Source organism: Panthera pardus, unplaced genomic scaffold (assembly GCF_024362965.1).
Source record: "Panthera pardus isolate Hobbes unplaced genomic scaffold, ASM2436296v1 HiC_scaffold_10, whole genome shotgun sequence".
Lineage (NCBI taxonomy): Eukaryota > Metazoa > Chordata > Mammalia > Carnivora > Felidae > Panthera > Panthera pardus.
The window spans coordinates 32,902,837-32,921,260 of NW_026526655.1; the positions used below are offsets into that span (position 1 = coordinate 32,902,837).

At 38.7% G+C, this 18,424-nt stretch overlaps 1 protein-coding gene across 5 annotated transcripts in view; it reads left to right on the plus strand.

Moving 5' to 3' along the window:
* Positions 1–2,103: 2,103 nt before the first annotated feature.
* The window catches only part of ICA1L (islet cell autoantigen 1 like), an 89,689-nt gene continuing 73,368 nt past the window's right edge, over positions 2,104–18,424 (plus strand). For 3 of the 5 annotated variants that reach the window (XM_019436628.2, XM_019436626.2, XM_053906132.1), the window contains exons 1-2: positions 3,007–3,220; positions 13,757–13,924. In XM_019436628.2, coding sequence (XP_019292173.1) covers positions 13,922–13,924 — 3 coding nt within the window. In that variant the 5' untranslated portion in view covers positions 3,007–3,220; positions 13,757–13,921. Of the gene's footprint in view, positions 2,196–3,006; positions 3,221–13,756; positions 13,950–18,424 lie in introns of those variants that run through there. The other 2 variants (XM_019436627.2, XM_019436629.2) reach the window with 2 other exon arrangements.

The following is an 18,424-nucleotide window of genomic DNA, read 5'->3' on the forward strand; positions in this document are numbered from 1 at the left end:
TAAAATATCCCAAGTAACTTAACATATGTTTCATGATAACATTATGAAAGTCGTTTTGCTTACTCTATTAGAATAATTTATTCTTTGGGAAGAAAGGTGTTCAATTCTTTTCAGGTATTCTATACAGTATCCTTCAGTTGTCAATTAGCTGTCTTTGCTTCTGTTCATTTATTGATTGAATGCACATTCAGAATGCAGTATGTATTAGGCACTGTGTTAAAAGAGATAAAGCTACTAAACAGCCTAAATGTACCTTGGAAGAGCTAAGGATCCAATGGGGAAGACAGAGAAATAATTACAATTATTGAGAGCAGAGGTATGTCCTTACGTGGGACGCCAAACTTAGCACGAGTTAGGAAAGATCTGAGGAAGTACAGCAGTTATCCTTATTGCCAAATGCTAATTCTTACCCTTTTAAGGATCTGGACTTTGAGAATCTGAGGAAAGCTGTGGACTCTCTGAGGTTGCTGCCCCCCATGGGGTTAATGAGGTTGAAACTAACAGGAAATCTAAAGTTTTTCAGAGGCCTGTTTCTCCCTAATCAGCTATTGTTTGTTTTCAGACCCCACTAACAAATCCACTAGGGAGACCTGGGCTAAAAAGTCACAGATAAGTTCCCGCCTATGAACAGCAAGGCCCTGTCTTCCTTACCCTAGATAATGAGCCCAAGACCCCATCCATTTTGATCTAGGCTCTCTTGGAACATGCCCATAGCCCCTGTGTCCTAAGATGACCTCCTGACAGTAGAGGCTGAATTGTGCCTCATTTTAAGTCTCCACCTCAAAGTGGGTATGCTCAGTGTGCATGCCCCATCTTTCCTCATGAATTACCATAAATTTCTCCACCTTTTTCATCAGCATATATGTAATCACAACCCCTTCTAGGAGGCAGATTTGAAGCTTGCCCTTTTATCTCTTTGGCTGCCTCTGGAATAAACCCTTTCCTTGCAAATATGACGTCTCAGTGATTGGCTTTGTGTGCTTTGGGCAGTGGAACTTGGCTTTGGTTACATTTCTAACAATTAGAAAAAAAAAAAAGATACCGAAAGTTTGCTTATTATTTCAGGTATTCACCTGTTCGTTGAAACCCCATATATCTCAGTAAGAATCCCTGGTCTAAAGATATCTCAATTTTTTTCGATCCAAATTAACTCTTGTATAAATAGCCTATTCTTTTTCCTATTCTAAAACCACTTTCTGGTTTTTTAGGTAAGTATTTTGTAATATTCTAGAATCTCACTCCATCTTTCGTGATCTTACAGACTTTAGTTATCACCTGGAGTGTAAGGTTTTTTCCTCGCTAGCCTATGTCACAGTTGTAATTCATACTTTGTGGAGCTTTAGAAAAGTTGATAGGATTTTTTGAATCACCTTTAAAAAGAAAGCACTTTGAATTTATATTATCTTACGCCAGTAACAATTTACTTTTGCCTTTTTCCATTTTTTTCTTCAATTTTTAGGCTTAAAATTTGCCTTTTACTTTTGAAGACTCATTTATGACAACAAATTTAGGTTATGTGTATGTGCATTTGAGGTCAGTTATTAACAGTTGCTAACTTAATCATCTTTAAACCTTTAAGAGTTAAAATATAACACATGAACAGTTACCGCGTGCGGGCACTGGTACTGAGAAGCGCCCTGATTCAGTAATGACTGAGGCTCAGAAGCATATAGCCCGGTAGAGATGGTCTCTCGGAGGGCCTGGCAGGTGCGGTGCCGCCCCGGAGGCAGGGAGGGACCCGGGCTTAGGAAAGGAAACAGGGAATGCCTCAGAGGTCTCACAAACAGTTCCTTAATTCCGATATTCTGACCGGTTTGGTATTTGTTAGTAAACGAATTTGGTAGCGAAGGAACAGAAAGGGTCTAGGAGTTCATCAAAAAACAGACCGAAGCCGGGCTTCGGTGGGGTTCGGGAAAAGCCGGAGAGGGCGAGAACGCGGACGCCGGACGGAGATGCCGAAGGCAGCGCGGCTTCCGCGCGCGCCAGGCCGCCCGGTTTAAATCTCCCGCCTCCCGCAGCCGGAGCCCGACACCTCCACGCACGGGTGCGGAGGGGCACGGGCTGCGGGAGTGGCCCGGTGGCGTCGCGGGGCTCGCGGGTGGCGGCGGCGGGAACGGGTGCTGTGACGGACCTCCGCGCAGTTAAGCGCGACCCGAGCTGGCGGAGGACCGGCGCGTCGCGGTTCCAGCGTCGCGGTGAGAGCCTGCGGCCTCCCAGTGGCGGTCAGGCCGCGCCCTCTCCGGGCCTGGCGGGCCGGAGGCCAAACCCTCGTTTCCGTGGCGACGCCCTGAGGTGGAAGCGCGGCGGGAGGCGCCTGCCACGCGCGCACGCTGTCTCTCGAGGCCTCGCCGGCCCCTGCGGCCTCCCCCTGGGACGAAGTCCTGGTCCGCGCTCCTCCGGGCAGAACCCGCAAGGAGTGGTTTCTGGCGAGGCTGGGTCCTCTCCGGACGAAAGGAGCTTTCCTTCACGCCGCCCCGGTAGCGAACGTGCGCACCAGCCTGAGGCTTATTTGGGTGATTTCTCTGGAAGGTGGAGATCGCTTCCATTAGAGGCAGGTGTTCACAGCATTTAGGTGCTTTCCTGCTGACCTCTTTTTTCTGTTGTGTTTATTTTTATGTCATTATTTTGTGATGGAAACGCCTTCTTTAGAAACGAAGTGGCAAGCGTTTGGTAAAAACAAAACATAAGTGTGCGGCGTAAGGCTAACCGCGGAATGCTAGAGCTCCCAAGGGGTTCCGCGCACAAATACTGCGGCCTGAGGCCGTGAACCCAGCCCCGTGCACCTATCCGGCTCTTGGAAACGCGGATCACCTGGTCGGGTGCCCAAATGATGTCAGTGGTCAGATACCTGATGCCTGAGAAAGATGGGAGAGGGGGAAAAAAATCCGATCTGGCAACCAACCCGCGATGCTGTGGGTTTGCCGGTAGAGGGGGTGGGATTATTTTTCATGTAATAGATGATGTTAATGCGCAGAGCCTGAAAGCTGTTATAAGCTATGGGTCACTGTGAAATAGCTTATTGGGAGGATCACGTTTGTCCATGGTTTTGGATTTTCTTTAAGCATTTATGTATTGATTTATTTAGTTTAGACTTAGACAACGTACTGTAAGGCGATATTACTTACATCATCTTAACATCAGTGTTTATGAAGTAGCCACAGGTGCCTCATCTTTTAATAGGAGTTAATTACGCATTTATTGAACAAATAAACATCTGATGGTATGTATACATTTTTTATATAATGAAAAATTTTAATCGTTTTATATTTATCTGTGCCCATCATTACCAGTATTCTTTGAAATGTCTGTATTTAATAGCTCAGAATGATTGTGCATCTAGCCATTGAAACAGCAATGTGCAAGACATTGTTCTAATTATCAGTAATTTATAATTGCTAGACAAATCATCATAATTTTGGAGTTAAATGGGTGCTCAGAGATCAAGTGTGAAAGCTGCAAACATGAGACTGGTTGGGAAAACTAGGAAGCCACGTTTTTTTTAGACATACTTATTATAAAGCAATTAATAAAACAAAATTTGTACCAGTGACTGAACTGGTACCAAATACTACACTGTCAGACTTCATGATTTTATCGTGTCGTATGTCCTATATTTACATTTTTGACTTTGTTGATTTTACTGATTTGCCTGTTTTCTATTTCACATATTTCATTCCTATTTTCATTTTTTTCTTTTACTTTGGGTTTAATTTGCTCATCTTTTTCTAATTTATTAAGGTGGAAGCATAAATAATATATTTTTTTCCCTTTTATGTAAGCATTTAAAGCTATAAGTTTTCCTCTAAGCATGCTTTAGCTACATCCCACAAACATGGGATATTTTCATTATCATTTAGTTAAAAATATTTAAAAGTTTAAGTTCTATGATCCCTTATTTATTTAGGTGTGCTATTTTATTTCCAAATATTTTGGAATTTTTTTAGGTAGTTCATTGCTATTGATTTCTAAATTAACAATGTCGTGCTCAGAAAACATGTATTATTTCAATACCTTTAAATTTATTGAGAATTTTTTCCTTGCCTAACCTATGGTCTGTCTTGGTGAGTGTTCAGTTACCCTTGGGGGAAAATGTGTATTCTTCTGGTGGTGGATGGAATAGTCTAAATGTCATTTAGGTCAAGCTGGTTGAGTGTTGCTTGAGCCTTTTATCTTCACATTTTAATGTCTCTTTATTCCATCAGTTACTCTGGGAGAAGTGTTAAGTTTTAGTTATGATTAACTATGATTGTAGATTTATCTATTTTCCCCTTCAGTTCTGTCAGTTTTTTAAAAATATTTGGTAGTGTTATCAGTCACATACACATTTAAGACAGCTGTGTCCTTTTGATAGATTGACCACTTTATCATTATTAAATGTCCATTCTATTCCCGAAAATACTTTTTACATGGAAGCCTGTCCTGTATGACCTTAATACAAGCTTAATGCTTGCCTCTTGCTTTTTCCTTTTAATACATCTGTGTATTTATGTTTAAAATGTGTTTGTTATAAACTACATACAGTTGGTTTGTAGTTGTTTATCCAGTCTCACAACAACCTCTGTGTTTTAATAGTGGTATATAGTTCATTTTTTATTTTTATAACTTTTTTCTGTGTTTGGGTTAAGTATATTGGTATTCTTTTTCCATTTTTTCATTTATTCTTTAGCCTTCTTCCCTGCCTCCTTTTTGGATGAATTGAGCTTTTAGAAAAATATTTCTTGTCCTGTCTTTTTAGTTTTGTCTCTTCATGTTATTTTTTTTATTGGTGGTACTAAAGATTTCATATGTATCTTAAATTTATCATAGCTTATTTTCAAATCTATTTTAGTATTTTATGAGCAGTGTAAGAATATTATCATTTATACTTGTAATGACCATCTCACCTTATGTGCCCTTACATACTTTACTTCTACATGTGTCCTATATTTTTAAAAATGTAATGAATCAATCTTTTAGTGAAATTTAAAGATGCATGTATATATGTAATGTTTAAAAATTCCTTTGTATTTATCAATATATTTACCCTTTTTTCTCTCTTGCTTCCTGTAGAGCTGAGTTTCTATGTTATTTTTCTTCACCCTAAAGAATATTTAGATTTTTTTTTGTAACACAGGTCACTGTGGCCTTTCAACTGTATCTGTCTGAAGTTTTACTTTGCTTTCATTTTTGAAGGATATTTTTATTAGATATAGAATTCTTGGCCAGCTTTTTTTTTTTTTTTTTTTTTTCCAGGACTTAAAGATACAGTTTGCTTGTTTTTTGCCCTCCTTTATTTTGTGAAGTAGCCTCCTCTTCTTCCTCTTTTCTCCCAAGATGAGAGCAGCCAGGAATCTCTTCAGTCCTAGGTAGGGCTAAGCATTTTCTGGATTTTCAGATCATGAGCTTTCCTGCATCCTCAGCCCTCTGATGTACTTTCAGAAAACACTAAATTTTGTAGATTATCTAACTTATTCTCAGTGTTAGGATGGAATTAATTTTCTCTTGCAACTTTCTGAAGTGGAAATGGAAGACCAGTACAATACTGATTGAATTGATATTGCTTAAAATCTTTTTATTACTCTTAATTAGATTTTTTCTGGTATTCTTACAGTCGTTTTCCTAGTGAATTTTATTTTATTATTTATTAAATTTTTTTTAAGGTTTATTTTTGAAAGACAGAGTGTGAATGGGGGAGGGGCAGAGAGAGAGAGAGAGAGAGAGAGAGACAGACACAGAATCTGAAGGAGGCTCCAGACTCTGAGCTGTCAGCACAGAGCCTGACCCAGGGCTCGAACCCATGAGCCGTGAGATCATGACCTGAGCTAAAGTCCAGTGCTTAACTGACTGAGCCACCCAGGTGCCCGATTTTATTCTTTTTTAAAATGTTTATTTGTTTATTTTGAGAGAGCATGCACAAGCAAGCAGGGGAGGGGCAGAGAGAGAGGGAGACAGAGAATCCCAAGGAGGCTTCACACTGTTAGTGTGGAGACTGACACCGGGCTCAAACTCACGAACCATGAAATGATGACCTAGCTGAAATCATGAGTCGGTCGCCCAACTGACTGAGCCACCCAGGTGCCCCTAGGTTATTTTTTTAAATAAGCTCTGTGCCCAACATGGGGCTTCAACTCATGATCCTGAGATCAAGAGTCATATGCTTTATGGACTCAGCCAGCCAGGCGCCTTTGAAAGATTAAAAAAAGAAAAAAAAAAGATGGATGTTAAGTTTTATTAAATACCTTTTTATCATGAGAGATGAATAATTTAACATACTTTTTGCTAATGTTTTAATGGTATGTTCAGGAATTTTTTTTTTTTTCTTTAACGTTTTATTTATTTTTGAGACAAAGAGAGACAGAGCATGAACGGGGGAGGGGCAGAGAGAGAGGGAGACACGGAATCGGAAGCAGGCTCCAGGCTCTGAGCCATCAGCCCAGAGCCCGACGCGGGGCTTGAACTCACGGACCGTGATATCGTGACCTGAGCTGAAGTCGGACGCTTAACCGACTGAGCCACCCAGGCGCCCCATGTTCAGGAATTTTTATCACAGATAATTTTCATCAAATTTTTCTTATTTTTTACATGTACCTATTATTTTAATAGTTAAAACAATTCTGTTTTGTTACAATCACATTTAGAGTTAACTGAATTAAATCCCTTTTTACCATTTCTCCATTTTATAAATTCTTCATTGTTAAATTTTTTTATTTATTTAATTTTCTTGAGAGACTGAGAGGGCACAAGTGAGCGAGGTGCAGAAAGAGAGAGGGAGAGAGAATCCCACAAGGGGCAAAAAGGGAGTGAGAGAGAAGTGGGGCTCATTTGAAGTGGGGCTTGTGCTCACCCATAACAGGGCTCAAACTCACGAACAGTGAGATAGTGACCTGAATCAAAGTCTGATGCTTAACCAACTAAGCCGGCCAGGTACTCCAATAAGTTCTTCATTTTTAAATACATTAAAAAGAAATTTTCGTTTTAGCATTTATTTTTTGAGAGACAGAGAGAGCATGAGTGGGGAAGGGGCAGAGAGAGAGAGAGAGAGAGAGAGAGAGAGAGACCGACAGAGTCCAAAGCAGGCTCCAGGCTGTCAGCACAGAGCCCGATGTGGGGCTCAAACTCACGAACTGTGAGACCATGACCTGAGCCGGTCAGATGCTTAACCGATTGAACCACCCAGCAGCCCCACATTTTTAAATACATTGTAGTTGTAAGGGCACCTGGGTGGCTCAGTCGGTTGAGTGCCTGACTCTTAGTTTCTGCTCAGGTCTTGATCTCAGGATTCATGAGTTCAAGCCCTATGGCTCTGCGCTGACAGTGGGGAGCCTGCTTGGGATTCTCTCCCTCTCTGCCCCTCCCCCACTTGTGCTGTCTCTCTTGCTCTCAAAATAAATAAACTTAAAAAATAAAATTAAAATAATAAAACTAAATACATTTTAGTTGTATGGATTGTGGCTTCAAATAATTTAGTTGTTTTATTTGTTCTGGGAAGCATATATTTGTGCTGTATTCCTGATTGTTGCATATTAAAAAAAATCGTTTTCAGATACTCAGCCTTTCTCATATATCGTATCTCGTTGATTTTAAGAAGCACCTGTTCATATTTTCACATCTCTGAAATTATTTCTGAAATCTGAACTTTTTTTAATGTTTATTTATTTTTGAGAGAGCGAGTGAGAGCACAAGCTGGGGAAGGGTAGACAGACAGACTCCCAAGCATGCTCCATGCTGTCAGCAGAGATCCCAATGTGGGGCTTGAATTCAAGAACCTGAGATCATGACCTGAACCAAAGACAGACACTTAACCAACTGAGCCACCCAGGTACCCCTGAAATCAGAATTTTTCATGTATTTGAAAATGGATGATTAGAAAGCACAGTTTACTTTGTAGATTTTTTTCGTGTTTAGAGGTATGTAAAATAATGGCATACCTTTTAAATAATGGTGTCTTCAACTGATGAAATATGGTAAGATAATTCCAAATTATTAGGTTACCATAAAATAATTTAAAAAAAAATTTTTTTAATGTTTATTTATTTCTGAGACAGAGACAGAGCATGAGTGGGGATGGGGCAGAGCGAGAGGGAGACACAGAATCTGAAGCAGGCTCCAGGCTCTGAGCTATCAGCACAGAGTCCAACGTGGGACTCACACTCACAAACCAGGAGTTCATGACCTGAGCTGAAGTCGGATGCTTAACCGACTGAGCCACGCAGGCACCCCAAATAAGCTTTATCTTTAAGGTTGAAAAAGATCAGAAATCTAATGTTTATTTATTTTTGAGAGAGACAGAGACAGAATGTGAGTGGGTTGGGGCAGAGAGAGAGAGAGGCACAGAATCTGACGCAGGCTCCAGGCTCCGAGCTGTCAGCACAGAGCGTGACATGGGGCTCGAACTCACAAGCTGTGAGATCATGACCTGAGCCAAAGTCGGACGCTCAACTGACTGACTGAGCCACCCAGGTGCTCCGAAAAAGATCAGAAATCTAATAACACAATGTTCTGAGTTGCAGTGAGCAAGCACTTTACTCCATTGCTGGTGGGCAAAAAAACTGGTACAATCTCTTATACAGGACAGTTTAGCAGAATGAAAATTTTAAATGCATGTAACCTTTGATTCGGCCATTGTACTTCCAGGATTTTTATCTTATAGGTAAACTTGCATGTATTTTAAATAATATATGTTTTTTTTTCTTATTTTTTATTCAGCATGGTTTAAATGATATTCCAGAAACAATCTAAATATGTATCAATAATAGACCATAGTAGTAAATTATAGTACAACCATTAAAGGGAATGTTAAATATCCATTAAAATTATATTCCACTAAGTAGAAAATCCCATGTCATATTCCTTTTCACTCTGTGTTGTACACAGTACTCACTTTTATCCGTTGTCTCATGTTGCTGAGGAGATGGATGAGGCCAACATAAATTATTTTATTTCTTCTGGATGCTAATAGCATCTTTTCTTTATCCTTAAAACTTGGCAGAATTCTATACAATATCTAAATTTTGATCATTCCCTGTTAATTTTTCCTGAAACATAAGACCTTTCAGTTTTTCACCTCTATATCCTTGAAAATTTTATGTTCCTATTGTCTTTCTGTCCAAGAAAGAGTATTACTTACATTAGATCTCAGTAGTCTGTCTTACAAATCGATCATCTTTGTTCTAACTACTTTGTTAGAATCTAGCCACCTTTATTTTGTAATATTTATTCTGAAGGATTTTCCATGGCTTGCCATCCAAGTTAACTTGGTTTTCTGAATTATCTATTCTACTCAGAGGTGTTTCTTTTTTTCTTTTTTTAATTTTTTTTTTAACCCTTATTTATTTTTGACACAGAGAGAGACAGAGCATGAACGGGGGAGGGGCAGAGAGAGAGGGAGACACGGAATTGGAAGCAGGCTCCAGGCTCTGAGCCATCAGCCCAGAGCCCGACACGGGGCTTGAACTCACGGACCGTGAGATCGTGACCTGAGCTGAAGTCGGACACTTAACCGACTGAGCCACCCAGGCGCCCCCAGAGCTGTTTCTAATACGATTTCAAGTTCTGTGGTATTTTTTTCCCCTTGTATCTTTTGCTTTTTCAGTTCTTTTCAAAAATCTGTTTCATGAAGTTATATTCTATATAACTATATAGTTATAGTCCATATAACTATATATATGTTATAGTTCATATAACTATATAGTTAGTCTATCTAACTATATATACTGTATATAGTCTATATAATTATATGTATTATCTGATGCAAACCAGTTTTCTTTAAAATTCTATTAAGATTCTATTTTATGCACTAGCTCTTCAAATGTGTTTTTTTTTCTCTTTTCCACATATGGTCCCTCTTCCTTTTCTTGAAGAGTTACTTTTATATGTTATCTATTGTTGAAAAGGGCAGTTGTGTTTTGGCCTGCTCTTTGCCCAAGAATGGTATAAGGCATTGGAATAGCTACCTTAGAGACTGAGATAGGAGACTGAACATTGTTGTGATCTTTCTTCTTTAATTGGCTGTTGGCTGACAATAGTCGTCATATGCTATCTCTAAGCAGGTTCCCACAGCATGTGTTAATCATTCATTCCAGAGACAGATCAATGCTGATATAGCTCTGATTGATCTTCTTTAGTCTGCTGTGCAAGGTTGACCACTAGCTTACTGTTTTGTTTTTCTACAGCCATGCTTTGACTCTTGACAAGAAAAATTAAAAATGTCACAGCAACTGTAGGTTTTAGGGAGCCCAATACGTAATGCTTCTTGCCTTTTTTTTTTAATGTTTATTTTTGAGAGTGGGAGGAAGAGAGAGTGGGGAGGGGCAGAGAGAGAGGGATGCAGAGGATCTGAAGTGGGCTCTGCACTGACAGCAGAGAACCCGATAAGGGGCTCGATGTGAGATCATGACCTGTGCTGAAGTCAGAGAAAGAATCAAATCTGGCCATTTTTTCCCCCCTTCCCCTCCCCCATGGTCTTCTGTTAAGTTTCTCAGGATCCACATAAGAGTGAAAACATGTGGTATCTGTCTTTCTCTGACTGACTTATTTCACTTAGCATAACACTCTCCAGTTCCATCCACATTGCTACTAATGGCCAGATTTCATTCTTTCTCATTGCCAAGTAGTAGTCTATTGCATATATAAACCACATCTTCTTTATCCATTCGTCAGTTGATGGACATTTAGGCTCTTTCCATAATTTGGCTATTGTTGAAAGTGCTGCTATAAACATTGGGGTACAAATGCCCCTATGCATCAGCACTCCTGTATCCCTTGGGTAAATTCCTAGCAGTGCTATTGCTGGGTCATAGGGTAGATCTATTTTTAATTTTTTGAGGAATCTCCACACTGTTTTCCAGAGCGGCTGCACCACTTTGCCTTCCCACCAACAGTGCAAGAGGGTTCCCGTTTCTCCACATCCTCGCCAGCATCTATAGTCTCCTGATTTGTTCGTTTTAGCCACTCTGACCGGCATGAGGTGGTATCTCAGTGTGGTTTTGATTTGTATTTCCCTGATGAGGAGTGACGTTGAGCATCTTTTCATGTGCCTGTTGGCCATCTGGATGTCTTCTTTAGAGAAGTGTCTATCCATGTCTTCTGCCCATTTCTTCCCTGGATTATTTGTTTTTTGGGTGTGAAGTTTGGTGAGTTCTTTATAGATTTTGGATATTAGCCCTTTTCTGATATGTCATTTGTAAATATCTTTTCCCATTCTGTTGGTTGCCTTTTAGTTTTGTTGATTGTTTCCTTTGCTGTGCAGAAGCTTTTTATCTTCATGAGGTCCCAATAGTTCATTTTTGCTTTTAATTCCCTTTGGGGATGTGTCAAGTAAGAAATTGCTGTGGCTGAGGTCAGAGAGGTTTTTTCCTGCTTTCTCCTCTAGGGTTATGATGGTTTCCTGTCTCACATTCAGGTCCTTTATCCATTTTGAGTATATTTTTGTGAATGGTGTAAGAAAGTGGTCTAGTTTCATTCTTCTCCATGTTGCTGTCCAGTTCTCCTAGCACCATTTGTTAAAGAGACTGTCTTGTTTCCATTGGCTCTTCTTTCCTGCTTTGTCAAAGATTAGTTGGCCATACATTTGTGGGTCCAATTCTGAAGTCTCTATTCTATTCCATTGGTCTATGTGTCTGTTTTTGTGCCAATACCATGCTGTCTTGATGATTACAGCTTTGTAGTAGAGGCTAAAGTCTGGGATTGTGATGCCTCCCGCTTTGGTCTTCTTCTTCAATATTACTTTGGCTATTCAGGGTCTTTTGTGGTTCCATACAGATTTTAGGAGTGCTTGTTCTAGCTTCGAGAAGAATGCTGGTGCAATGTTGATTGGGATTGCACTGAATGTGTAGATTGCTTTGGGTAGTATTGACATTTTAACAGTATTTATTGTTCCAATCCATGAGCATGGAATGTTTTTCCATTTCTTTATGTCTTCTTCAATTTCCTTCATAAGCTTTCTATAGTTTTCAGCATACAGAGCTTTACATCTTTGGTTAGGTTTATTCCTAGGTATTTTATGCTTCTTGGTGCAATCGTGAATGGGATCAGTTTCTTTGTCTTTCTGTTGTTTCATTATTAGTGTATAAGAATGCAGCTGATTTCTGTACATTGATTTTGTATCTTGCAACTTTGCTGAATTCATATATCAGTTCTAGCAGACTTTTGGTGGAGTCTATTGGGTTTTCCATGTATAGTATCATGTCATCTGCAAAAAGTGAAAGCTTGACTTCATCTTTGCCAATTTTGATGCCTTTGATTTCCTTTTGTTGTCTGATTACTGATGCTAGAACTTCCAACACTATGTTAAACAACAGTGTTGAGAGCAGACATCCCTGTCATGTTCCTGATCTCATTTTTGAGAGAGAGACTGATAGACAGACAGTGCAAGTGGGGGAGGGGCAGAAAGAGGGAGACACAGAATCCAAAGCAGGCTCCATGCTCTGATTTGTCAGCACAGAGCCCCATGTGGGGCAGGAACTCCTGAACCGTGAGATCATGACCTGAGCCAAAGTCCTATGCTTAACTGACTGAACCACCCAGGTGCCCCAATAATGGCTTTATTTTTTAATTTACTTAATTTTCTGAATACCAATTGCTCTAACATTTCTGCTATATGACTATGAGTAATATGCTGAAACATACCAGTTACATATCCCAGAGGTCTCCTTTCCAGAGTCCATCATTCTGCTTAAATTTGAGATGCTTGTTCTGTCCAGCTGTCATCTTGAGCCTTCCCTTCATAGCTCTTCTGGGTTCGATTTTTGTCTTTTATATTTCATTGCTACTTTTGAGAAATCTGCTCTCTTTCTGACTCTTAATGATTTGTATATAATCTACTTTCTATCTCTTAAAACTTCCAGGATCTCCCCTCCGCCCCCCCACCGCCCTGTTTCCTGAAAGTTCACAATGATGTATTTTGGAATAAATCTCTTTTTGGATGGAGATTTGGGTTCTTCAGTTACTTTTCAACCCTTCTATTAAATTAAAAAAAAAATTCAGCTATCCTGTTTTTTTCCTCAAGAGTCCTTTTTTATTTTATTATTCCTCTTTGAGGATATTAGTTGGAGGGTTGTTTTGTTTTGTTTCCTCCCTATATTATATTAATTCCCTTCAGCTATTTTCTTTTTTCTATTTTTTGCTTTAGGTAAGAGGTTTTTGTTTTTAATGTTTATTTATTTTTAAGAGAGAGAGAGAGAGAGAGAGAGCGCCGGGAATAAGCAGAGAGAGGGAGACAGAATCTGAAGCAGGCTTCAGGCTCTGAGCTGTCAGCACAGAGCTTGACGCAGGGCTCAAATTCAGAAGCCATGAGATTATGACCTGAGCTGAAGTCGGACACTTAACCAACTGAGCCACCCAGGTGCCCCAAGTAAGAGGTCTTTCTTGGTGGAGACTTCCCTCAGATATCTCTTGACATTTGGTTTTCCATTTATATTTAAGAGGAAGACTATAACAAAGCCAATCAGAAGATTTATATGTACAACGGGTAAATTTTGCTCTAGAGTGATTAGGCAAAGACCCATCCTTTTAGAATGTCCCAATGGTATCCTGCTTTTCTCTGTAGCTTTTAGTTCTTTCCAGAGAAAAGAATGTTCTAGACTTTTCTGAAGAATGGAAAGGTGTGTGTGTGTGTGTGTGTGTGTGTGTGTGTGTGTGTGTGTGTGTGTGAGAGAGAGAGAGAGAGAGAGAGAGAGAGAGAGAGAATGCTTTGCTACTGGTTAACAAAGAATGGGGAAAAAAGCTTGACATTTAACAGTTCTGTGTGTAAACTTTCACTTAATTGTTTTGTTTTCAGGCCAGATCTTCTGTGTTGTCCAACTGCTGTGTTGGACTGTAGCCCAAGTCCAGCGCCGCCTTGGTTCAATTTCTTCAACTCGCATTGAGTGACACAGATTAGAAAACGGCCTCAGGGTCTAGCCAACTGTATATAGACTTCAATGAATCCTCCTTCCACTTCCAAATGGTGAGTTTTTCAGATAGTCTGCAAGGTAATTGACTCACTATTCACTAACATTCCTCTTTTAGTTGCTTAGGTTACTACTTTCTCTCCAAAAATGTATTGTAGTCTTTTCATCTGCTCTTGTCACTGTATTTATGCTCCTTATACTTGTGAGTTAATTGGTTGCTTTTGTTTTATACTTTTACCGTTAGTAGATTAGGGAAGGGAAAGCGGGGAAGTGCATGTGGTCAGTCTGCATTTTTAACAGTGCACCCTGTATTTTAATATCTGCATAAACCTCTTCCAGGTTATTCTCAGTGTTGAGATTTAAAATTATGTCAGTTAAATAAAAAATTTTGTGTTTTAAAAATTTACATCATATATATTTTTTACAGGCTATTTGTTAATTAAAAGAATGTCTTATACTTGCATACAACTTCATCTGTTTTTTTAAGTAAGTGCTATGCCCAATGTGGGGCTTACATGGTCTACCAACTGAGCCAGCTAGGCCCCCCACAACTTTATATTTTTCAAAGCAGTTTTGCATATGTTATCCCATTTGATCCTCATAGTATGAGAGGCTCAGCACTTGGAAATTTTGGGCATAGCAGAGGACTGGAAGAGGTATTTGCCTGAAATCTGCAGTAAAGTTGGAAATATTCTTAAGTTTCATAGAAGATTAGCTTTAATACCATTTTAACATAAGAATTTAGTGTTGATACTTTATTAAAAACATTTGAAATATAATTTTTTGGCTACTTTCAAAAATATGATATTTTCTTTTGTAGTTCACTTCCTTTTCCTTGATACGTTATTTATAGTTTGAATGGTCTTTCTTACTGATTTCATCAACATTTTTCAAGTCTTATTTTCCAATAACCTATTTTAATTTTTTTAATGTTTATTTATTTTAGGGGGGGCAGAGAGAGAGGGGTGGGTACAGAGGAACTGAAGCGGGCTCTGCACTGACAGCAGAGAGCCCGATGTGTGAGGCTTGAACTCACAAACTGTGAGATCATGACTTGAGCCGAAGTTGGGACTGAGCCACCCAGGCCCTCCAATGATCTATTTTAAATGCTATTCATATGTTCTTTATGAAATGATATGACTAAAGTGGTATAAGTAAATTATATGATTATAGTAAATTCTTAAATAGAAAGTCGAAAAATAGATAATAATCCTAAAGCACTTTTGGAAAAAAAATGAGCTCTGATTTATCTTTTTTAATGACTTATTTACAGGTTAAAATTATGCTGACTACTGAAATTATAGACTAGTTATATAAAAATAAATTTTATTGTAACTAGAAATTTGAATGTAGTTTGCAATATAAACTTGTCAATTTTGTTAACGACATGTCTCTCTTGTTTTAATTCATATAAACAACGATTTTTATGTGCCTCGCTAATTCTTGGAGACCTATAGGTTTTTGGAAGTAGGTTACCTGAAAATTGGGAACTAAATAGTTAATCCACTATAAGATTAGGAAACAACTTTAATCTCACTTTTTCTTCCTTCAAAATGGAAAAGAACACTACTTGTGGAGTGAAAGACCTGGATGTGTGCTAAGTATCAAGATACTCTTTAAAAAATTTTTTTTTTAAATTTTTTGAGAGAGAGAGACAGACAGAGCATGAGTGGGGGAGGGGCGCAGAGAGAGAGAGAGAGAGAGAGAGAGAGAGAGAGAGAGGCAGACACAGAATCTGAAGCAGGCTCCAGGCTCTGAGCTGCCAGCACAGAGCCCGACATGGGGCTTGAACTCATGAGCCATGAGATCGTGACCTTGCCGAAGCTTAACCAACTGAGCCACCCAGGTGCCCCTCAAGATATTCTTAATGTATGTGTATCCTTGAGAAAGCTCCCTTCATTTCACAGAGCCTCCGTGATCTCCTCTCTGAAACTAGAATAATAAAATCTACCATTTCTAGCTCTCAGGGTTATCATAAGGATCAAAGGTGATAAAATGTGAAAATGTTTTAAAAATTGTCAGGAGCTCTACAAGTATAATTACTTTAGTATGTAGTAATACTAAGATTATCAGAAACATCTAGGTATCTTAAGCGTCCTCTAAGACTTTGCCTTTTATATAATTTTGAATTCTTGTAGAATAATGATTAAGCTCTAGTCCTTTTATAAGAATATTTGGTCAAGGTGGTAACCTCTGTGTGTGCAACCTACTTGCTTAGTATGGGATTTTTGGGTCTGTGATTTAATGGTGGTAAGTAATTGCCATAATACTTCTGTTTTAGATAAACACAAGTCTGTATTTATTTATTTATTTATTTGAGAGAGAGGGTACAAGTGAGCAAGGACTGAGAGAGAGAGAGAGAGAGAGAGAGAGAGGGAAAGAGAGAGAGAAGTGGGACTCACCTACGAAGTGGGGCTTGGACTAATGAGCCATGAGATCATGACCTGAGCTAAAGTAAGATGCTTAACTGAATGAACCACCCAGGTGCCCTGTATTTAATTTAATTTAATTTAATTTAATTTAATTTAATTTAATTTTCTCATATGAGTGTAGTGCCAAGTTGTAGCACCTAGAACAAAGCCTGTGTTTAATATGTGTGTGAAACTGACTTCCTTATTAGGACTATTTGGAAATTTCAGCTAATTTAATTCTGCACTAGTTCCAGTGTCCATTGTATTTGTTAATTTCAACTACTGTAGTTCTGTAATGCTTCTAGTATCTCAGTAACCAAACCATGTTTGACTAAACAAGAGTTAAATTTATGTGTCTGAAAGAATTCATGTTTATAACCTTCATGAAATTCTAGTCAATATTAAAGCTGGTACTTTATAAAATATACCTTTAGGGCAGTTTCGGGGGTAGATTCTCAATCTGTGACTTGATAGTTTCTCTTTGATATCAGTAGTCCCTAATAATCTTAGTGGGCTTCAGTTTATCTTCATCCATGAAAGGAGACAAACAGTCTACTCATTGATTGGCTAGAGCTAAAAACCATTCCCAAATTAATGGATAGTTGATGAAAGATTAGTCAGGTAGTGTCTTTAAAAATTATGTATGATATATATATAATGTATATGTATATATGTGTGTGTGTGTGTGTATATATATATATATATAGTATGTACATATGAGCAAAAAATAGATATTGTCTTATTACAAACAGTAGAGCTTAAGAAACTTATTTTTCAGACTATACTTTGAGAATCATGGTCTAGATCAGGGGTCTGTAAAATTTATGTGTAAAATGTCATATTCTCAGTAATTATGGCTTTGTGGGGCATTCAGTCTGGTGGATCTACTTAGCTCTGCTGTTGTAGCAAAGAGTGGCTCAGAACTAATTTTTCTCCAGGCCAGTTTGCTAGTTAGCCTAGATCCCTGACTTGAGATGTGTTCTTGGTTAGGCAGATCATTTGCCCACAAAGCACTTTCTTCAGAGAGGAGTTAGATCACATTGGTAACTTGAGTTCCTTTTATTAGGTTAAACCATATGAAACTGCTGATTTTGTTGGTCAAAAATGGTTTACCATTACCAATTTCATAGTGATCAGTCACATATTATTTTGTTATTAAAAATTTTTTTTTAAATTTTTTTTTTAACGTTTATTTATTTTTGAGACAGAGAGAGACAGAGCGTGAACGGGGGAGGGTCAGAGAGAGGGAGACACAGAATCTGAAACAGGCTCCAGGCTCTGAGCTGTCAGCACAGAGCCTGACGTGGGGCTTGAACTCATGGACTGCGAGATCATGACCTGAACCGAAGTTGGCTGCTTAACCGGCTGAGCCACCCAGGCGCCCCATTAAAAAATTTTTTTAATGTTTATTTATTTTTGAGAGAGAGAGAGCATGAGCAGGGGAGGGGCAGAGAAAGAGGGAGACACAGAATCTGAGGCGGGCTCCAGGCTCTGAGCTGTTAGCATAGAGCCCAACACAGCGCTCGAACTCATGAACTGTGAGATCATGACTTGAGCCGAAGTCAGACACTTAACTGACTGAGCCGCCCAGGTGCCCCATGATCAGTCACATATTATTAATGAAAACTGTCTAATAAGTACATGCAGTTGATTGCTAATGTATCTAGTGAATTATTTTGTAACAACTGAGGGTAAATAATACTCTTTACAGCACTGTTGAGTGATGGAATTTTTCACTGTAACTCTATATAGAATATATTTTCTGTATGTAATTATTTTATACCCTCAGTTATGATAAGGCTTTTTTTTATAAGCCTTCTATTGGTCTGTCATTTTATGGAAGTCTCCATCCCTTTTGAGTCAAAATAGAAAGTTGAACTAGATAATCTCTGAAGTTCTTTTTAATTCTTTTTATTATGTGATTTAAATGTCTATTATATAGAGAACACATTTCTTATTAACCTATTCATATCATGGTGAATCCATAACATAGTACCAAGAGCCTGGCCCAAATTTGATTCACCTTCCTCAAACCTCCAAATTTTACCACCTTTCACCTTTCTTTTTTATTTTATTTTATTTTTTAATTTATTTTTTAAATTTACATCCAGGTTAGTTAGCATATAGTGCAACAATGATTTCAGG